The sequence below is a fragment of the Osmerus mordax genome, chromosome 5, assembly GCF_038355195.1.
Source record: "Osmerus mordax isolate fOsmMor3 chromosome 5, fOsmMor3.pri, whole genome shotgun sequence".
NCBI lineage: Eukaryota > Metazoa > Chordata > Actinopteri > Osmeriformes > Osmeridae > Osmerus > Osmerus mordax.
In genome coordinates, this window is record NC_090054.1 from 10,965,126 (window position 1) to 10,988,401 (window position 23,276).

Sequence of the window (23,276 nt, forward strand, 5' to 3'; positions counted from 1 at the left end):
CAACGGAAGAACCTACCCTTGCTCACAAATACAGACCGCTTGGGTCATAAACAGTCTTTCGTTGAACGGATCACTACCCCTTCTTCACCTTGTGACTGCAGTGTAATTGGCTTTGCCTCGGGGAGATTCTGAAAGACCTTGAGTGGTCAGGGTGGAAAGACCTTTCTGCAGCTGTAGCGCTGTGCTGTCTACCTCAACACTATTCTAGCAGTATGTACTGATGTGGAGGCAATTGCCTGTATTTCACACAATGCTGTTCCACACAGTACTTAAAATTGTAAATCTCATGTCACACATGATAATGAAAACTTGCCTTATTTTTGCACAATTTTCCACTTACTGTAGTGGTACAAAGATTTGAATTGACATCTTAATTCGCTGATACTTTCTGTAAATCAAGTAGGAATTGTGTTACAAGGACAGAATAGACAAAGAGCAGGTTGTTTGACTTGTATATTGCACTTTATTCAGCTCCAGGGTTGAGGCTGGGAAAGGGCCATGGTCTCGCAGCTCAAACGCACATTCACAGATTTACACACTTATTGCTTTCAGACTTAATGCTGCTTGCTGCTAACAATGCACCCAGCTCAGACATTGGTTTGTCAACCCGCCAATGTATGTGTGTGTATATGTCAATCATATATGTCTCAATAACTGTTTTTAAACATATTTGTTGATCAAATACTGGACCTAGCCTTTCACTATTTCTCTGGAGAGACAGCTCTGAGAGAAAAGAAGGATGGATTGACAGACAGTAAGGTAGAGGTACAGGTATGTTTGCGAAGACATAAAAATATTGACAAAGACAAACTGATTTTGTAAACTATGCTGATAAAAAAAGGTAATGCACATTATAGTGTTATTCAATCCTTCATCATTTGGATAATTATATCATAAACATATTCAAAAGGATTGTACAGACTGGGTATGTATTTCACGGATGCAACCATATATCAATTATATATGGCAGAGATCATTGATCTGATATGGCCTTCAAATATGTTTCTCACATGTATCACAAACTTCATAAAGGGTATCAAATATGAACTACATGTACTGCAGGGATATCAGACCAGTGACCCATTCTAAATATGGCACCATTCCATCGGAGTATGTTTGGGGTGAGGTGGTTCAAAGGCAAGAGGTGTGTGTGAGTGAATAGGTCACATGACAGGGGAGCAGGTGAAGCCCTCAGTGGTCCAGGATGCGGAGGTTGCCAGACACAATCTTGTTCTCGAGCATGGAACCGGCTGGAATGTCGATTCGATCTCCATGATTGGCTATGATGATTACCGTTCCCTACAGGAGGTAAGAGGAGGCTGGTGGTTACAAAAAGACTGTCGGATTTAGAGAAATGTGCTTTTTCTAGTTTACGTGTACATTCAGTAAAACTAGCTCAGTAAACCAGTTTACTTAAGACTTGAAGAAAAATGGGGTGTTTCAAAGTCTACAGGCCCGATGCTAGACCCACCTTCAGAGAAACTTGCTTTCCGAACGTGACGTCTCCAGACACCGTTAAATGGTCCAGCTCCAACATATCTGGAATGCTCTCGAAGCGAGTCACATACTCTTGGACCTGCGGAGATGAACAGATGGATAAGACAGACAAGACAGATGAACAAGGACCTTAGTTTCAGTGGAAAGACGGGTGGTAAGGCAGAGATGGGGGTCAGGTTAAAACCCTGAGTATCGTCTCTGACTAGTACAGCATCGTCTGGTCCAGACTGACTAGTACAGTGCAGTGCTCTTTCCCCTCCACACTGCCCCCTGCAGACAGTGTAACATGGGTATACAGTGGGACCACCACAGCCTTTATGTCCTGCCTGCGGCTGATAAGGCAGTACCACGCCTTTCTGTCATAAACAGTGTACTGCGTGACATCAAAGTAGGGACAGGGGGAAGGATAAAGGAGTGAATAATGAAGGGATATAAATCACCTCCACTATCTCTGACCAGGCTTGGCCACACTGCATTGCAGGGGTTTGAGTGTTGAGCTACAGAAACAATATGTACTGTAGTACATATTGAGAAAGGGGACAACAGTGGGACTGGAATATTTCCTATTCTAATGATAATCATGTTTTTGGTGTGCAATCATCTGACTTGACCTTGTATGAACATCTGGTGACTGAAAATGCCACAGTTCTAGCAAGGTTGTTTGACAACATTAATACAACCAAATTCTGCATGCACTTTCAATAACTTGTTTTGTGTGTTTATTTTTTGCTGGGTGCTGTCAGCCAACTAAACCAGAGATTCCTCTATAAACATGACATTTTGTGTGACAACAGAAGTCACATAAAACTTTGTTGCAGTCTATTCTATAAGACCTTATTATGGTTCAACAGTACATCAGTGGATGGAATAGGTAATGGGTTATATGTGACAAATTGATTCGTTTTTTAACATAAATAAATGGTGTTGGTGTTGTGTGCTTCAACACTTATCTTGCTAGATAACAGGATTAAGAGGGGTCATAAGTGCATAAGTTCACGATGGGTTGAATAGACTTTGACAGTAGGCAACAGGTGACAGTGAAACAGTATTGTATAAACTGGTTCAGTGTGCTTAAGATACCCAGGTAGGGCATTTTAGGGCAGCTTCTAACCAAAAGAAACAAGCTATAACTGATAACTATGAATCCCTTTTCAAGAGAAGTATTACTATTCAGAAATGAAGTTCATTGTTTATATTGGTTCACTTCAACAGTCACCAATGAAGCCATCCAATTTGACTGATGCCCCTTTTCTACCAACATGGAATGAGTTCCGTTCCAGTTAGCGCACCTAATTTTGAACTGTTCAGAGCATTTCAACCAAACATTAATAGGTTTACAAACAAAAAAAATGGTCCCCTACTGGAACCGAAAAACAGTAAATAATTTTTTTCTTGACTTGAAGCACGAACCATGAAGATAATTGTAGTGAATTTCGATCAAATTCGTAACTTGGAATAATTCCATTATTTAAATTTGATAGCACTAATATCTTACACTACGTGTTCTGTCTTTTAAATTAAAGTACATTTTGGGAAACTGTTGGTTATAATGATGCCTTTAAGCATGCCCAGATTTCCAAGCTGTTTACAACTTGTACATTCGCCTCGTGTGACATTAAGCAGCCTCAATATTAGTGCAACGCCCTTTGTTGATGAAATATCCTTGATTACAAGGGTTCAGCTCAAAACAGGTGGAAACGTGAGCTGGTTCGCTAGGTAGCACCACGGTTTCCAGAATCCTGAACAGAACCGATTCAAGGACCGGAGCTAACTTGGGGGAACATGAGTGTACAACTGCATTACCTTGGTGAAGGAACTGCCCAGTTTGACGTGGGGCGTGGTGGGAAACTCCCTCTTCTGGCTCATGTTCAGTGACCCCGCCTCCAGGCTGTACAGGTTGGACATGACCAATAGGAGGTCGGAGGTAGTCTTGACAGGCAGGAAGCGGCTGCGGGGCACGTTGATGCCCAGAGCGTTGTCGAAGCTCTTGATGGCAGCGCCCACCGCGGTCTCCAGCTGGATTACATTCTGCCCCCCGTCCAGAGTCTGGTGACCGTGTGTAGGCCCATGCCACCATCGAGGGAGGAGAGGGTACAGAGGGTTAGATACGTGTCACATGATCTGGGTTTAACTGAATCAATCCACTCCCAAAATACTTGCCCCATTCCACCCCTTCTCATAAACAGCACAAGCATGTATCACAAGACAGGCATGTTTCACAAGTATAACCTGTTTTGATGCGGTGTACAAACAACTGTAATGTAGGTACATTAGGGTTAGTATTTCCTCCTTGGGTTACTGTATAATTGTGTCTATACTGTACAACTACAGCACACAACTTCCTAAGGACCACCACTGGTACAGAATTCAAGCAAACAGTTTGTTCCAGCAAACAGGTTTCGCCAAGGCAGGCTTTTCTCTTTGGCTTACTTTGTGAAACCACTGTCAATGAATGATGAATGTATTGATGAATGAATGTATGATCTGGAGGAAAGCATGGAAGTTCAGATAAGAATAGGGGGTGCGGTTACTCATATTTTGTTTTTTTTTGTTACCTATTGCAGCAGTACTGTGCAGCACTGTACAGCACAGCACAGCTAGCCTGAGGCTGCTCTGCTTACTAGTTTGAACAGTTTGGCATCAGAGCTTTTATTTAACAGGTTTTACTGAGGGAAGCTGGAGGGGCTGAGGTCAAACAACGCATTGTTCCTCTCAGCAGGTTTACCTTTTGCAGCCCTCTGGGGTAGACTGTTTGGAGGCAAATAAACAGTGTCCCGATATGCTTCCCTCAGGCACCACTGGCATTTGTGAAAATGTTTATAGATGCTAGCGTTGTGGGAAAGTATCCAAGGTGATACCATAGATAGACAATAACCAAGAAAACACACACACAACACACTCTCCTTCTCCTCCTCTCTCTTTTTTTCATACACAAACACGTTTAGATATAACTAAATAAATACAGCTAAAACAGCTTTTCTCCCACCTTCCTGCATCCATTGGGGCAGCCCACTACCTTTATCCTTAATCTGGATCCTCTATTACACCCCCCCCCCCACCCTCTGATTGGCCTGTGACAGGAAGCCTAAAGAATAGATGCAGACACATCTGAAGTGCCGAGGCTTTCTGCATCATTTATTCAGAGGGGGTGCTCTCTGGAGCGGCACAGCGCTGCTGCTCCATGGGATCCACTCTGCTCTGTTAAACATAGATGCAGCTGCTACCACGCTCTATAGGCGTCATTAACGGAAGTTAGGTGGAAATTTCCGGTGAATCCTGAAAATAAAAGAGCCACGTAGGTGTACACTCTTTTGTGAGAAAGGGAAGTGGTGTGGGAAAACGCGATGACCGCTCAAGAGTTGATGCACTCCTCTGCGGATAGACACGCACCTTCTTCAACTCCTGAACAGAGGTCAAACGTGCCTGGGGGGGGTGGCATCTGTTTGGAGGCTACTCTGTCATTCTAACCAGAGAGAAGCTTCTTTCAGTTGTATTATTCTTGAAGGGGATAAAGCGAGGCCTTCCTGACAGGCAGGTGTGGAGCAGATCGACCTGTCAGATCGTTATCGTAATGATGCAGGAAGCAGAAAGGGAGACAAATTCTTTGCTTGGTAGATCATACAGCGCAAAAAATCCATGGATTTGGTTGAACATGAAGTTAACGTGTGTGTGTGTGTGTCTGCACACATTCATGAGTACATGCACAGTGTTGGTGAACACATGCATGCTGCTGAGTGTGTGTGTTGTGTGTGTCCTTGCACCTTGGGGTTGACGATGATCTCCATATCCATGGCGCTCTGCTCCTGCAGCCTCTTGATAGCTGCCAGGGAGATCCACAGGTTGTTGGTGTTGAAGATCTTGAACTTGGTCACGGACTTGAACTCGTCCACATGGGCCTTGGGTACCTGGGCGATCTCCAACAGCCGCAGCTTGCCGTTGTACTGGATGAGGGTGCCACCCTGTGACAAGGGAGGAGCGCAGAGTGACCCGAATGTCCATCTGGCCGTGTGAAACAGAACTAACAGCAGGTCAGCACCAGGACAGAAGAACAGCGGTGCGTCCTTAAACCTGAACCCCCGACTCAAGTCGGTCACTCTCCCTCACCACTCTCTTACCGACACAACCACTCGCTTACGGGACGGACGAGTCAAGCACATCTGAAGGAGGCGATCACAACGCGGAGAGACGGGAGAGGCGTCCTACCTTGACGTCGGCGCGGGTCTTGTCCGTCACCTCCATGATGAACTCGCAGCGCTTGCCGTTGGGCTGGCTCGCCAGGTGGTGCAGGATGTGCAGGTCCACGGTGGCGCCCAGGTTGTCGATGTTGGACACGAAGATGTACTCCTTCCCCTCGGCGATCAGCTGGTCCAGCAGGCCGGAGTTGTAGAAGCTGGCGTAGATGTCGCCGTGCCCCGGCGGGTACCACACGTCGGCGTTCTCCCCAGTCATGCCCATGTCCTTGGCCACGGGGAGGAGGGACTCCTTGTTGACTCGGGGGTACCTGAGGGAGGGAGGGAGGGAGGGGAAGAGACAAAAGAAGGGAACAAATAGGAGGAAGGGAGAGAGAGGGGGCAAAACGGAGAGGGCAGGAGCAGAAAAAGAGAAATTTGAGGCGTACTGTAGGTCATGTTTGCGTTATGAAACGTTATGCAGAGAGAAGACACCACTGTTTGGCTTAAGGGATATGAGGCTGTTTAACAGGATCTGTCAGAATGCCTATTCAGGCCGACAGGTCCTCTTGTGTTTGAGTATTCAAAGTGAATACTCAAAGAACATCACAAAACATAAGATAAAAGAATCCTTCAGCACCATTTAAACCATGGCGCTACTTCACCAAAAAGCTTCCAAGATGAACTCGTCTACAAATCCAAACCTGTTAACATTTACATTTAGTCATTTAGCAGACGCTCTTATCCAGAGCGACTTACAGTAAGTACAGGGACATTCCCCCGAGGCAAGTAGGGTGAAGTGCCTTGCCCAAGGACACAACGTCAGTTGGCATGACCGGGAATCGAACTCGCAACCTTCGGATTACTAGCCCGACTCCCTCACCGCTCAGCCAACTGACTCCCTAAAGATTGACGATGATCTTACGATGTTAAGAGTGCGTGATTAACAACAAGGGTGCAATTACACAGGAAGGGTCCCCTAATCACCGCCAGTTTCCGACGGATCAAAGTGGGGTTAGGCCAGGGAGAGTGTCGGACGTGTCTCGTCTCAGACGGGGGATGTGAGGGGCTTAGGTTAGCCAGTATCTCCTGGCAGGGATGAGAAGGGTCAGGTGAGAGGAGAGGGTCTCGTTAAGTCTCGTTAAGATCGGATTTGGAAGGAAACAAACTCTTGGATGCTGACTGGAAATGACTACAGCTCCCTCTCAGATCAAGACATCAAAGGCTGGCTTGTTAGATGTTCTCACACGAAATACAAAGACTGGAGTGGGAGCCAAGAGGAGGGATGGGATCTATGTTTTCTGCTTTGGGAACGGGGGGAGGGGGGGAGACAATAACAGCTGCTATTATGTAGGGAAAAAAACATTGCGGTTGGATTTTAATCGCAGCTTTGCTATAATCAAGCTGCAAGAATTTCAAATTCAAAAAATGTCAAATATTTAAGTCCTGTAAGGGCCCGGGATCAAACCATCAACCCATTGGTTACAGATGCCCTGCTCTACCTACTGAGCTACAGCCACTTCAATGTAAATTGAGGTTCTGTTTCAGCTCCAAGTCATAAATTTCACTTATCAAGGTGAAACTTCACACAGTAACAAGGTCATGTCGTCTTGTAGGCTGTTAGCCAAAATACATTTTTATAGTGTCCAAAAGATATATAGCCTACTGTCATATCATACAGCCCAACATGGAATGTTATTAACCAGTATTTCATTTGGTTCTAACCAGTTCAGGAGCTCTAACTATCTCTTATCTATCTCTCTCTTTACATGGCTCTGATTTTAAGGTACGCTAAATCAGAAACATTAAAATACAGATACTGCTCGGAACAAACCGATAAAAAAGGGCTCTGGTTTGAAGCCCTGATTTGCTTCAACATCTGATAACTGTGATTCTCACGTGACAGTCACTCACCATGTTTAGTAGATTATTGTAATTTAATCAGGTCTAACCTGTTTATCATAGTATATAACCAACATTCCCCAAATGTCCCCATCTAGGGGATTAATTAACGGCTATCTTATCTTATGCACACAGGACTTGTGACGTGCTACTCTGTTCAACCACTTTCCATTTCATTCCCCTTCACTCATTAAATTAGAAATTCTCTCTCTCCTCTCTCACACACATACACGTCAGGCAGCCTTTGAACATCTCTCTTGATCTCCCCCGTCCATCTCTACCTCTCCTCCTCTACCATTCTCTACTTCTCTTATCTCTCTTTCATTTCCCTTATTTCAATCCCTCCCTTTCTCTCTCCCCAGTAAGGTCGGACATGCAATAAACATCAGTACAAAGAGGAAAGAGAGATGAACGAGAGCACAAAATGCTATGGATCGTTTCAAGCTCCACCTGAACTCCATGAATCGACCTGGAAGATAAAGGAATGCATTCCACCTTCAGACTCAAGGACCCTGTCAGTTATGCCCTCTCCTCAGTGTCAGACACTGTCTGGCCTTAGTCTAACGTGGCATTCAAAACTAAATAAACCACCACGGGGACACAGGAACTGTAGTGTTTCCCATCAGAAACCGCCGCAGTAATAATGACGCAGTAATCCGACTGCGTCATTATTTTCCCCCACCAAACTTTCTGTACAGTAGGGGATTTCTCACATCAAAGCTCTTGAATAAGTCAGACGATGGCATAAAACAAGGACCCTTTAGATTACTAAACAAAGGTCCTATCCTTAAATATTGATGCTACATATAGTATGCAGCATTTATACACACACACATACGTGCGTGAGTGAGTCAGGATAGTGAGGTAGGAACAGCAGTTTGAGGTTGGGCTACAGAGACAATTGAAAACGAAACGGTTTTAGGAGTACAATGAAGGACAACAAAGTGCTGACATGCTGCTGGTGTCATTTCTTTTGCACACCCAAAACAGTGGGTCAGAGTGAGAAAGGGTGTGTCTTCTGGGGATAGGCCGGGGAGCTGCTGTACTGTCGGCTTTCCCTAAACCTGTCCACAGTGACTGTGACGCTGGCGAACGCGTGCTGTCGTGTTACCTGCTCTGGTTGAAGGTGTGTATCTTGACACGGTGGTGTGTGTACTGCTGGAGGATCTTCTTGGTGTCCTCATCAGTATTGAAGGAGTTCATGAGGACCAGGGGTACGTCTGTGTTGTACGTCTTGTTCAAGTGCTGAGGAAGAGAGATTGGAACCAATTGAACACAAATCTTGATGCAAATCAATTCTATCGAGCTAACCACTTTTGAGTATGAGTGAGGTGGACAAAATGTCACTTCTGATTTACATTTACATTTATTCATTTAGCAGACGCTTTTATCCAAAGCGACTTCCAAGAGAGAGCTTTACAAAGTGCATAGGTCACTGATCATAACAACAAGATAGCCACAAAAACATTGCGAGTAGCCAAAACATGAAGCACACATTGTGAACAACCAAAGTAAGTGCCAAAGGGAAGAACCATAAGAGCATGTAGTTAAACAAGTTACAATTAAACAACATGAACTACTATAAGTGCAAGTGTACCTGTGGAAGAAAAAAAAACAAGCAACAATGATAAAAACAATATATCACAGCGAGTACAATTTCTTTTAATCAGTTACCACTAACCACAAGAGCAACAAGTCTCTAAGCAAGAGTCATTGTGATCCTTGAGGAAACTAACATCGGGTCAAGCGAACCATTCCTAAGTACCATTGTACTCCCGGAACAAGTGCGTCTTGAGCCTTTTCTTGAAGGTGGAGAGACAGTCAGTGTCTCTGATGGAGGTGGGGAGTTGATTCCACCACTGGGGGGCCAGACAGGAGAAGAGCTTGTGTTGGGACCGGGCGGTCTTGAGCGGTGGGACCACCAGGCGGTTGTCTGAAGAAGACCGTAGGTGACGGGTGGGGGTATAAGGCTGCAGGAGAGACTTGATGTAGACGGGTGCAGTCCCATTCACTGCTTGGAAGGTCAGTACCAGGGTCTTGAATCTGATACGGGCCATGATAGGTAGCCAGTGGAGAGAGATGAGGAGCGGGGTAACATGGGAGCGTCTGGGTAGATTGTAGACCAGGCGGGCCGCTGCGTTCTGAATCCTCTGAAGAGGGCGGGTTGCACATGCTGGGAGACCAGCGAGCAGCGAGTTGCAATAGTCCAACTTGGAGAGGACAAGTGCTTGGACTAGCAGCTGGGTGGAGTGCTCAGACAGGTATTTCCTGATCTTCTGGATGTTGTAGAGGGTAAATCTACACGACCGGGAGACCGCAGCAATGTGGGCCGTGAGGGAGAGCTCGTCGTCCATGGTAACCCCAAGGTTCCTGGCAGAGGATGAAGGGGTCACCGTTGCAGATCCCAGGGTGATTGAGAGATCGTGGGAGATGGAGGGTTTAGCCGGGATGATGAGAAGTTCTGTTTTGGCGAGGTTCAGCTGGAGGTGGTGCTCGGTCATCCAGGCGGAGATGTCTGTGAGGCAGGCCTCAATCCTAGCTGAGATCCCCGGATCGGTCGGGGGGAACGACAGGTACAGCTGCGTGTCGTCAGCGTAGCAGTGGTAGGAGAAGCCATGGGAGGTGATGATTGGTCCAAGTGAGGTGGTGTACAGAGAGAAGAGGAGGGGTCCAAGGACGGAGCCCTGTGGGACACCAGTGGAGAGCTGGCAAGGGCCTGACAGTTTGCCTCCCCAGGAGACCTGGTAGGATCTTCCCGACAGGTAGGATGAGATCCACTGGAGTGCAGTGCCAGTGATGCCCATCTCAGAAAGTCTGGAGAGCAGGATCTGGTGGTTAACCGTATCAAACGCTGCAGAAAGGTCCAGCAGAATGATTTAAGTATATATATATATATATACATACATACACTGTATATATATAAAACCATCTCTCCATATCCTTAAAAGAACCTCACATTCAAACAACTGTAACCATTGTTTAAACACTACTGAAGTTATTATCCAGAGTCCTTTTAGATCCTTGATAAAAGAATGAGTCTACAACACAAATATGTGATAGATTGATGTCGATTTTTGGGGGTCTTTTTACAGACACACAGTAGTAGTTTGAACCCAGTATTATAGTGATCGCTCAGGTATGCGGAAATCGCACAGGTATGCGGAAATCGCACACACAAAAGGAGGAGAGGTTTATACTATGAAGCAAGATTGGAAGTTAGTGAACTAACTTCGGTTCAACTTCATTCAGGTTTAACCCTGGGTTTTCAGTGTCACGACGGTGGCTCATTTCTCAACAGGGTAGATCACCATGGCAACATAACCTGTGCAGCATATGTTCCAGATAACAGTATTAAAAGCACCGCCTACTGACCAATCAATTTTGTTGGAAAATGGCATTGTCACTTCTTAGAAGATCCTGTGACCTCGGTGCACTAATAGTTTGAGTCTGACAAAACACTTCGGCTTTCCCTGAGTATCTTTGTGGCCTGTATACCAATATTATCTTGAGCACTGAAGCACTTAAAGCACTGAATCCCTTATTGAATGTCCTTGTTGACCTAAGATTATATAGTTTGCTCATCTTGTTTAAGGTATAAGTGTAAGAGTTGTGGAAGGCCTACTCTGGTAGACTTGTCCATGTTTGCGATTGGTCATATGGAGCAAACACTGCTGTCTTTTACATGAACACGCTCATGACTAGACCTGGGTTGAGTTAACAAGTCAGGGCGTCAGGTGTCTGAGCGGTGAGGGAAGCGGGCTAGTAATCTGAAGGTTGCCAGTTCGATTCCCGGCCGTGCAAATGACGTTGTGTCCTTGGGCAAGGCACTTCACCCTACTTGCCTCGGGGAGAATGTCCCTGTACTTACTGTAAGTCTCTCTGGATAAGAGCGTCTGCTAAATGACAAAATGTAAAATGTAAATGTAACAAGTCGATAACCCCCGTCGTGACACTGCTTAGCATGACTGTGGTTGTTAGTCTTAGTGAAGACAGGTAACTAAAAGATATCCCGGGGCATGTTAAACCCTGTTCGTAGTACAGGCCCCCAGGTTTAATAGCTGTCCTATAGCAAACTACGCTTTAAATGTGCGGCGTCGCCTGTAACCGATCACCATGTGGAAACGGTTTCAATATTACTGTTGACCTTTTCCTTCTTAGGAACCTTGAAAAGGATGTGTGCTTACGATCACCCACTGGATAATGGACGAGAGCTTCGGGGCTTTGGGTGTGTCACCACAACGTGGGGAGGGAGAAGTGCAAACATTTATCGAAAAGATCATGTCTGGGAGGGAAAGCCTTGGATGACTAAAGCAACAGGGTTTTGCACCACCCCACCCCCATATTTCTAAAGGACAACCAACTGTGTTTGCTCTGGCATAACGTTACATTGAAAATGCTAATAAGCCTACATTGTTGTTTAATGACACACTGCTTGGCCTTGGCAAAGGCAGAGTGATCCGATCCAGGAATCCTCTTAAAGACAGCCTCTCTTCATACCTGAAAGTAATCTCTGTTCTAACTTAACTGGCTGGATGAAAGCCTACACAGTCAGTCATCAGGTGTCCACTTACCTCTGAATGGATGGGTTGAAGCAAAGAGTGAATTTTAGAGAATATAATTGGGGCAAGAGTTGTACTGAAAAGAATCAAATTTTCTTCCTGAAAGCTCAGATTTTGGATGAAGGTAATTTGACCAGCCCTTGAAAGGTAAAATGGATTCCTTTTAGAACCACAGGGAGGTTGATAGAGGACACCGAGTATAAAAAGAAAGGAGTGGGTTCTGTGTGGTTTTCTGTGTATTGCAGTAATGTTACTGCAATACACAGACCTTTCAGGACATTGTGTGTGTAACACACAATGTCCTGAAAGGTGTTCCTGATCTTGTGGTTTGTATCTGCTTTATTTCTTCACACTAGAATATACTTTGTGTATAGTGGCCAACACACACACAAACAAATACACTATCCTTACAAATGCAGAGTGCACACACATACACACTTCTCTTACTCCCAGCACACTGTGTGCTCTGTTTCTCAGCCAAACTTCCTGACCTGCCTACTGACTGATCCTCTTTCACCCCACCCACCTCCTGGAACTGTACAGAAAAGCCCTTTTTCAAGAGAAATCTTCCACGAACATTCAAAATCCTATGCGTTTGCCTCTCCTCCAGACACAGTATATGAATAAGCTACAGCGTGCGCCTTAGGAATGCCACGCTCAGCTCACCAGGGAGAGGGAGTAGGAGGGATGCACATGTGCTTGTAATTTAGGAAAAACCTGGAAAATGATTTGCGGGAATTTTCTCTCAACCACAGTGTCTTTTCCATTGCAGGTTTCTGGTATGTCGGATGAATACTAAGTTCAACCTTTGGGCTTGCTTGATTATACGTGTCTTCCCAAAACTCAGCACTTTAGTACTACTGACATTTGACCACGGAAAAGATGTTTATGCCTGCAGAAGACAGTATGCCATGGTGTCCTCCTGGCAATGGATGGATTTGGGCCTTTTTCATAACCTCGCCATGACCTCATCACAGTGCTGTTTCTTAGTAATGTGGCCCAACCCTTGAGACATTCAGATAATTTCTGAAAGGGACGTTAACTGTGTATTATGTAGCACTTTATGTGTGAAAGTCCATAATGGTTAAATAGATTTAGCATTATAAACATACCTTTAAAAAAAATAAAAAAAATAAAAAAACGTTAGAACTGAGCATGTACCTGGCAGTAACTGTATGACAGATAACGGTCTCTGCAACAAAATGAGGTTTTAATGTGTGTGACTATGCCCGTTGAGGACATCTGAGAGGCGGTTACCTCGATCTGCTGCACGGTGAGGTCCAGGAAGGTGTTCTCGTTGCGGACGCCGATGAGACTCTTGGGGCCCTTGCAGCCCATGCTTGTCCCCAGACCTCCATTCAGCTTAACCACCACCAGCTTGTTCAGGCTGTCTGCCACGTTGTCTGGAAGGCCGCGTGCCGCTATCCTGTCGTACGGCTGGATCTGTGGTGGGGGTGAGACAAGACGATGTCAGGAAGGCTTTATTGGGTCAATAGCGCGGCCCCTTGCATCAGCTTGTAATGGACCTTTTGACTAGCTCTTCCTGTTAGCTCAGCCACACTGGAGAAGGCATGATAAAAAGAGAGGATCAAGGTCTGAGAAAGCAGTAGAGACAAACGATGTGTTAATAACAAGAAAGAGAGATAAGAGATCGATCGATCGAGAGAGAATGAAGGAGATAAAGATTGAGAAACAGAGATCAAGACAAGAGACAGAAAATGAAAGAGGTAGAGCAAAGGGTTAAAGTCAAAAAGAGAGAGAGTAGTAACGAGGAGGAAAGAGACTCAAATAACTAAAACGATGAAAGCAAAGGAAGGGAATCAGCAGTTTTACTTTCAACAAAGGGTGAAGAGGATATACGTCAAGTCTTTCGTTGGAATGTTTCTCACTCAGAATCAATATGGTGGCTGGTATTTACTATCACTTAGCTTTAAAAACAGAACAATGTGCCTCTGCATACTGGGTCTTAAAATCTTACCCAGACTTTTAAAGGGTGTGGGTCCATTGTGTAAGTGTATATACTGTAAGTGAAAATGAAAAGGCATGCGTGTGTGCAACTGGGGGAGGACAGTGGGTCATGGCTCATCATGTCTCCTTTTCTGCTGAGTCATTACTCTGTCTCTGAACTATCACACAATGGTGAGATACAGAGAGAGAAACTGGCATACTGGTACCGAAACCAAAATTCAGGATGCCGAAAATTACTTCTTTATTTTTTTACCTACTTTAAAATTGTATTCATGAATTTGAACTGAAAAACTACAAACCAATAAAAAAAACACTTTCATTGAAAAACACAGTGATAATGGCGAGATCAACAAGAGTGTAATCTGACATCTGAGGGGCGGGGCATAGTGGTTCATATTTTCTGCCTTTTTTCTCTGATATTTCGGTGCATTCCTAGTTTTTATGGACATTCATGGTGGCGTGGTGAATCCCATGGGCTCAATGAGGCAAAAGCAACAAACAACCTGCTACCTGCTACCTCAAACCAGATGAAAGCTGACTCACAACATCGTCATTTTGCTTGCATAAATACTGTGTCAAATAACAGGCCTTGTGTTCACACTGAATTCTTGCAAATTGATGAGGAAGGCAAGAGGACTTCAGTACGTTTGTGTTAGCAGAGAAATGTATACTACCTGTGAGGAGCGAGCGCTTCATTACCCAATAATAGGGAGGGCAGTTTGGAGATGCAAATGTTCCTCTGCCCTCTGGGTTTCATCACTTACATCCGTGTGTGCGTGTGTGCTTACTGCACATCCTTGCTAATGAATCACTGTATGACGTCCTTTTGGGTGTAACAAGTAGTCTCGCTCAGAGGCGTTGTTAGACATAACACTCTACTGGGGCACAGGCCCCTAATTCATATTCCTTTTTTTCTTTCAAGCTTGCTGCGCACAATGCACTACTAGCCTATAGAAACTCCCCTTGCTTAACAGCAACAGTTCAGGGACAGTTCAGGTTTGATGTCAGCTTTGGCAGGGACATCAATAGTTAACGCGAGCGTGCACATTTTTTTTGCATTCATTTGCGTGCAAATACCGTTTTTTTGAGCTTCATGTAATATTGTTTTTATGTTTTAGTCAAAATAAGATGATCGGTAGGCCTATCATTTAGAAACTATCTTTAGTTTTGTAATGTTTCTTAGCCTACCTCAATTCTGACTTGTGTGCCGAGTCCAACCCCTGGGAGGTATTCCAGAAAGCAGGTTATGTGACATACCCGGGTATGTTAACTCCCCAGCTGACATTTACATTTAGCAGACGCTCTTATCCAGAGCAACTTAGAGTAAGTACAGTGACATTTTCCCTGAGGCAAGCAGGGTGAAGTGCCTTGCCCAAGGACACATCATTTGGCGCTGCCCGGAATCCGCGCCAAATGATGACACCCCTGGTCTCGCTCCATCTCTACCTTTCAATATTTGAATAATACAGAGCAGAGAGAAAGAGAGAGACACAAAGAGATCAGGTGTAGAATGCAAAGATAATCCTCAAACACACATACTGTTCATTGTAAATTAATCACTCCCGTATCCTGCTTGCCAGATGTATAGTCAAAGAAAGTGTCATGTCATTGGCTGGTGTGTAAACATGAGCAACAGGAAGGGGTGTGGCTTGGGTTATCCAACAGACACTCATGCTATTGTGTCAGCCGGTATAGTACATTCCAGAGTAATGCGGTGCACTGAATTGCGTGTGCTGGTTGTGACGTACAGCCAGTTGAACTAACGACTGTGGACATGTATGGATCCGGGATCCTTTTCAGAGAGCACCTCTGTCTCTAAGCTGTTTAGGATCAGTGTTTACCATAAACTAGGGATGTCCATGGAGAACCAATTCCCTTCCCAAGTGCTGTGACATGACGAGAAGAACCCAATATCTTAAAACCAAAATATACCCCTACGGGTGTAAAACCTGAGCTATCTGAACTCTGCCTTACCGGAATGCTCCACAACCCCCCATTCGCTGACTCCCCAGTCTCCTAAAGGCCTGCCAAGCAGCCAAGCTCTGCTTCGTCCTTCATGTTAGGCAAGCATGTCAATCGTTGCCATGGCACTCACACAGAATGGCCTAGGATGCGAGACCCATTTCTTTCACACAAGACACAGCTCTCTGTCTCTCTTTCACACACACAGACGCCATATGACCTGCATCCAGTTTGCTTTCTCTAAGAAGCGTGCCTCACATTCCAGTGTGCCATTAAGGTCATAATGCTGCAACAGTCTGTGAGCGTACACGGCCTCCCTCTTCCTCCATCCCTTTCTCCACTTCTCCTCTAACTAATTGTGAACCCATTATTACAGTCCCTCTGTCCATCTGCGACTTCTTATTTAATCCCACTTCACTGTCTCGCTCCCTCGAACATCAGTCTCTCCTCCAAACCTTTCTCTAGCCGTCTTTCACCCTTTTCTGTATTCTCTTCTCTCTCTCCCAGTTTCCTCCATTTCACAGCCAGCTCCCACTCCTTGTCGGACAAGACAGCATCTGTTTGAAAGAAGTGAGCATGAGGCCTGGTGTGCACTCAACCACTCTTTCTCTATTTGCTCATCGCTCCTTCCTCTCCTCCCCTCTCTCTCTCTCTCTGCCTCCCAGACCCCTCCCCCCCTCCCTCCCACTTTTTCTTCTCTCTTCTTTTGCTTGCACATCCACTCTATACTTCTCCCACCATTCCCCCTCCTGCACGCACACACACACATACCCCTCTCTCCCACATACACACACACACACCTCCCTCTTGCCCGTGCACACCAGACACACACACACATATTATTTTTCTTTTTGAACTTAATAACTACATGAATATGCCCATCACCAGCGAGGGCTGATGCTGCATCCCCACCCTCACTGTAACTCAGACGAGGGAACAAACCAGGCTTTGTACTTCAGTGTGTGTGCACACGCATGCTCGTGAGGTGAAATATGAGTATCCAATCATACGGCAAATAACAGGAAATGTTGGGTGAGAATTCACGGAGGGAGTCAGAGGGATGATTTCTGGTAGAGCCCATCAGCTCTGATGGTGAAAGAGTAAAGGCTCTTATCAGGCTAGTGTTTTCCTCCAAAGGACTATGAAAGATTGGTTTTGGGATGTGTTTTGATGTGCAAACCAAAAAAAGCTCTTCAGATATTGCTCATCTTTTACGTCCTATGCCAGAATTGGAATACTGTTCTAAACAAAGATTTGAGTTATTGGTAGAAAGTACTGGCCTAATAAGTATTTTCACATTTTAAGAAAAGATACACAAAAAAAAATCATGTGACATGTTAATGGCAGTGTTTCAAACATGACCCAATACGTTACTAGTGAATTTGCCTACTTTTTACCCAGAAGATTTTCTCTCTGTATAATTCAATGAACGCTGTGAGGTTCAATGTCAAACTCACCAAGAATTATATGTTATCTTTTATATGGATTCTTTCTTTTTTATGGGAGTCCGAGCCATTTCTGCTCTGCCTTAACTTTCAAGCTTTGTACTGGCTGGGCAATGATAACCACAGGCACTTGCTTGCAGCACTACAGTACAGGACAGTACATGCACAAAGCTGTGAGGACATCAAAGAGCCTCCCACGAGATTTGGCAGCCCAATGTTCTGGAACTGAAGGGAGCCTAGCAACCTTCTGCATTTCACACAGAGAAACCTTTCAACCTCGCACTGAGCTGAAGGAGGGTTATGACCGACCAAAACTCTAAAACTGGGGGACAAAAATGGCAACCCGATTTCCTAAAACTAACAAGACTGTAGACTAATTGAAAAAAACAAAACTGACTTCTGGACCGGACAGGATGTCCAACTATAAGAGGCTTTTCACAGTTGATGCGAAGAGACAACATACTGTAACTCCACTGGCATTAACAACAATCTTGTTCTCGGGATTTTTAGCTAATGTAATGAGTGGCAGCCTTGCATTAACAAACCTGGCCACAAGGAAGGATGGGGGATGAATATGTCCTTGTTCTCTATCGAGACCAAGCAGAGCTGGATCAAAGTGAACAGATGCCTTGCAGATTTAGAAAGACCTGGATTTGAACTGAGGATGTGAGCTGCATTGCAATAAGCTCCGATATCACTTCTGTATATTCTGTTGGTGAAAGTTTCCAAAAGGACAGCAAAAAGGAAGTAAAGGCATCTACATGAGCGTACGAAAGTACTTAAGTTTACAAAACAATATAATTAGCTATTGCCTGACAAAAGCATGAACCTCCACCATGGCAGGAATTCAACAGCAGAGTTGGATTAACTGTCTAGTAAATCAAAACTCTTTTCCCAGTGTCATACTATAGTTCTAACACAGAACCTCACTGATGTCAGCACAGCTATGTAGATGGGGTACGAGAGCCTTTCGAAGAAGCGGAACCTTCTGGAAAACAGTTGTCCCTTCACAATGAAACATCCTGAATGGTGCCTACAGGGATGTAATCATATCCTTCTGTCCGATATACACTCCACTGTTCATGGAGCCACGCAAGTGATCACATGCCACACAATTATGCAAAACCACGCATGGATACAATACTATGGCCGCCTTGCCTCTCGGAAACCGAAAACGAACAACCTGTTTTGTTGCTTTTCTAGACTCGGCTCTCTCTCTGTAATCTATCGCTTGAGTGGTTCTTATCTTTGACACATCTTGTCCCAGAGAGAGGGTAGAGTGCAATAGCATAAGAAGGGATGGAATGGTGACTGACTCTTAGAGACTACTTTTCTAAAGAACATTTTTATGGGTAAAAATCGATTCAAATTACGGTAATCCTTTTTTAGCTTGGTTTGATTTCATTTAAGGTATGTAACATGTCCCCAAAAACTTCAATATCAAACACTTTAGTTGGCTTAAGCAAAAGCTCAATGTATCTGAAAGGATTTCTAATACTGTGTTAAGTGGTTTGATATTGGTAAAAGATGCTCTCTATACTAGCGGTTTTATCATGTATATATAGGAGAATCAAAATGACACCAATTGAATCCTTCACATAGTTAATGTTAAGGACTATAGAATGAGTATGATCCATCCGACCGGCCATAACGGTCAATAACTACTCGTAATAAGCCTATTGTACATACATTCATATAAACAGTAGATGCATGCACACAAGCACACACAAAGCTGATTATAAAAAGGAACATATCCTGCACACTGGGGTCCCAGTCTGCTGCGAGAGACGCTGATGGTTCTGGAGTAGTAGTAGTTGAGAGAGGAGAGCTGGCTGCTCAGGGCAAAACAGACCAACACTGGTCACTCTGTGTGGAAATCCCCCCTTGACTGAGTTGTTTTCGCAAATAGCACTCCCCTATAACTAATTAAACACACACACACTCTCTCCAATAGCTTACCGAGTCTTCTGGAGGTCTGTGTATCTTTGCCCACTCGACTGAAGGTCCCTTCACCTGTAGGAATCTGTGGAAGATCTTCTTGAAGCCCTCAAAGTCTTTTCTAGACACCTGGAAAACAGTTGTTCCACAGTCGTTAGTTAAAAAACAACTATTGCTGTACCTGCTTTTTCTGAAAAAGTTGTGGAATTATATGTAAAGACAATAATACAGTTAAACATCCATAAGTAAAGCACACTATTATTTATTTGTTATGCTTCAATATATGTATGAGGTAGTTCAACAACAGGTAGGTAGTTTAATGAATGGAAGTTATTATGTAGCGGCTTTAAGTACACACAAAAGTAACAGTACAGTTACTGTTAGTCAATAGCTAGGATGCATTTAACCCAGTATATGGTATGTCCTTATTGGGATGGATGGATGGATGGATGGATGGATGGATAGATGGATAGATAGAGAAAGAGAGACAGTCACGTTGACACTAAACTACAGTATGTGTCACTTCCGTGTTTCCCCTCCTTCAGTCTTGAACCTCCCCCCTCCTAATTGCTACCAAGTGGGCTTAGAAATAGGAAGGGGGGGGTGGGTGGAGAGGTGCAGAGAGAAAGAGAGCGGTAGAAATCAAATAAAAGAGGTTTGGGGGCAGAAGAAGGGTGTGAACTGCGCCAGTCCTCCAGACTCTCAGCAGTATGCACAGCTGTGATGAGTGTTAGGCAGGCATATGGGACATATTAGTATCAAGGAACATCTCATTGGTTTTGGTTCTCGCGCAAGTGGAGAGTATGTGTGTGTACGGTTGTGTGTGGGTACGTGGGCGTAAGTGGGTGTTTTTGAGCATGACCTCTTTCTCAGCTCCTGTGGCCGTGTCCAGCAGCATCTCCAGCTCTGTATGCATGGAGCTCTCCAGCTGCTGACGCATCACTTCCTGAAACTGGGCCATCCCTCCGTTGGCCAAGCCCTTAGTCAGACCTGCATAGGACAAAAAAAATAGACTCACTAAACCGGCCAATGACATACAATAAGGCCCCAACAAATCATGAGATCTCATAAACTTGGTTAATCTCTCCATTTGGAATGTGGTAACTTCTCTGTTGAAACCAGTAAGAACTGGATCCAGCTGTATTGGTTTAGAAACCAATACTGCTGGACCATACCCACCAGTAGCGAACCGTGACTCTTAAACCATGGCCCTCTGACCCCAATTACTCGTCGAAAAAAACACACAATACAGCGCGCACACAGCATTAGGCCTACATGAAATTGTGTTGGTCAATACGCACTATTTGAGCCAGCCCTTGCGACACTATTTACTGTAATTGTGAAGTGAATGAACAATCTAACGTTACATTAGCTAGTTTATTAGCTTGTGATCACATTCCCCACAGCGGGCGAAACTTGTCATAAACTTAGCGATAACAAAGCCCACCCATTTAGAGGCAGTAAAATTCTGATAGGGTGACAAAAGGCGATTTTTTCATTTAACTCTCCATATTCCAACCCAAACTGAATAGGCAGGATTGAAGGGTTTATTTCAGAAACATTGTCTTTAGACAAATATATATTTTTTGAATATATTAGGGCCCTGACAGTTCCTCACTGATACTCACTTTACATATAGTCCCATTAACAGTTAAGGATTGAATTGGTCTCATTTTAATATAGAACTATAATTCAATTCCAGGTACCAGTATTTGGGACTTTTCTATGATCTGTATGGGTGTGGCAACTTATTGGAATGATAAAACAGAGGCTGACACTTAAAGAACACAAATGTGGGATGAGTGTGTGTGTGTGTGACTGGATATTAACAAACGGGTTCGCACTCATTCTTTTTAATGATCACACTGTAGCTGATAACTTGGTGTTTTTAGAGCACCAATCAAACCCCAAGGTGATAGAAATGTTAATAGTAAACAGAAAAGTCTGTCTACATAGGTTAGACTTTGTCCTCTCAGTGTGTATAACTCAGGTATAAGTAGTTAAACCACATATTAGGTGACAGTTCTCCTTGACTTGGGTAGTATTCTTCTTTCACTTTTGAACTTGATGATACTGTGAGCGTTCTGAAAATAATTCTAGGTGTAATTTGTATTGTATTTTATAGACAGAACAGGGAAATGTCTAAATGTACATTGTAACCTGTACACCAGAGAAAAAACTGATTCAAACACAAACCAGGTAATAGAAGCTAGTCGTGATTTCCTTGGAATGTAATCTTAATTGTAACCAAGTGAAAAGTAAATTAGAAGAGGGCATCCTCTTGATAACCTGGTTATATCAGATATATATATATATATTTAATAATTATACATGCATTATTCATAAGTCAATGCTTATAAACGTCACTTACCTTCAACATAAAGTGCCATATCTTATACTGTAGGCTCACTGTCAATAAACTACTATCAAGCAACACCTTGACAGTTTCAATCAATCCAATGGATAGCAATAGCCTTCAATGAAATCTTTATCTAGTATAAGGAATGACTGTACATCGATAAAAAGATATAGCTGCATATAATTCCACAGGAATAAAAAAATATATCTTGCTCCAAATGGGGATTCATTCAATTCCGTGACACTGATGCGAAACCAACTTGCTAGAGCTCCTGCTCATAGAACATCCTTAAGCACCCCATCATCATTCTCTCGCTTGAAATTTTGAAATCAGTCCGAACTTCAAACGATTAGATCGCGTTTCTCGCTTAATGGAAACTAAAATTCTCTTCGTTTTGCTCTACATTGTCCGGTGAATGCAGTGATACAACCAGAGCTGGTCGCTTTATTGCTTCTTAGATCTCCCCCTTTCTCAATTCAATAAACCACGTCACACTTCCTGGAGTCAAATGCACGCCCCCTCTCCCTGGCCTCGCCCCCATCCTCCCCCATCCTCCTCCCCATCCTCCTTCATTGATTATTATCAAGTAACTTCTTCCCACAGTCCAAAAAAAAGATACAAATCACGAAGTCTGTTGAATAAAACCAACGGCGGTGCATGCTTCAAAATACCTTGCAGTGGACAGTGTCAGTACAGCTTCGCATACAGTGACACTGACAGCGTGACTGATGTGGAAATGTTTTGTTCGCGTTAGTCTAGCTACATTTTGCTGACCCAGACAACACACCTTATTTGCCAAGACGCCAGACCGATGCCATCGTGCGAACTCGAGTTTTAAAGAGTTGCGGTGAATGTCAGTTACAGTATTAAAGTATGGCGTTTTGGACTCTAGCTATTTAGGCAAGCTAGCTCCTTAACTAACTGAAGCTGTAGGCTAGCTAGAGCTAGCTAGCTAGCTAACGTTATCAGCTGTGGATGAAGCACTATCAGGCCAGCCGGAACTAACCCAACCATTTGTACAATTATGCTGCACCCAAAATGTATGATATTAACTGGGGCTATAAGACATTTCATGACGATCACATTTTAAAATAAATATATGTCCTTACTGTGTGGCTGTTTCAGATGATGCTGCCTAAACAAACGTGCGACGGACTGGCCCTTCTTTGAGTAACCCCGAAATGCGAGACCCGGCAAAATAGTGTCGTAGAGTAGTTCAATTTAAATGTAGAATTTAAATGTAAAAAAAAAATGTAAGCTTAAAATGCTATTCAAATTGAATAACTATATTTGCTAAATAAAGAAGTCTGTACGTTTGGTACAATAACATGGAATGCTAGAAACTAATCAGTTCTACGTTTAAAGGAACTGGCCAATGAAAATGCAGCTTTGCTTTGGTCAAGGTTCTTCACTTGGACCCATTCACGCCAGAAATAATGTTCCTGCTAAATTTATCTGGAGCCATGAATGATGCGTC

General features: G+C 44.0%; 1 protein-coding gene across 2 annotated transcripts; it reads right to left on the reverse strand.

Annotated features, from left to right (window-relative positions):
* Positions 1–453: 453 nt before the first annotated feature.
* ugp2b (UDP-glucose pyrophosphorylase 2b) lies at positions 454–22,953 on the reverse strand. 2 transcript variants are annotated; one of them, XM_067237126.1, is made up of 10 exons: positions 22,909–22,953; positions 20,303–20,430; positions 19,462–19,569; positions 13,385–13,570; positions 8,680–8,813; positions 5,701–5,998; positions 5,259–5,456; positions 3,301–3,543; positions 1,472–1,576; positions 454–1,299 (listed from the first exon to the last, which is right to left on the reverse strand). In XM_067237126.1, exons 2-10 carry the CDS (start codon positions 20,399–20,401, stop codon positions 1,192–1,194), a joined length of 1,479 nt encoding a protein of 492 aa, XP_067093227.1. In that variant the 5' UTR covers positions 20,402–20,430; positions 22,909–22,953; the 3' UTR covers positions 454–1,191. The 2 variants fall into 2 exon arrangements, with proteins under 2 accessions (XP_067093227.1, XP_067093226.1); XM_067237125.1 differs by lacking the exon at positions 22,909–22,953 and adding an exon at positions 21,812–22,245.
* Between the last annotated feature and the right edge of the window lie 323 nt (positions 22,954–23,276).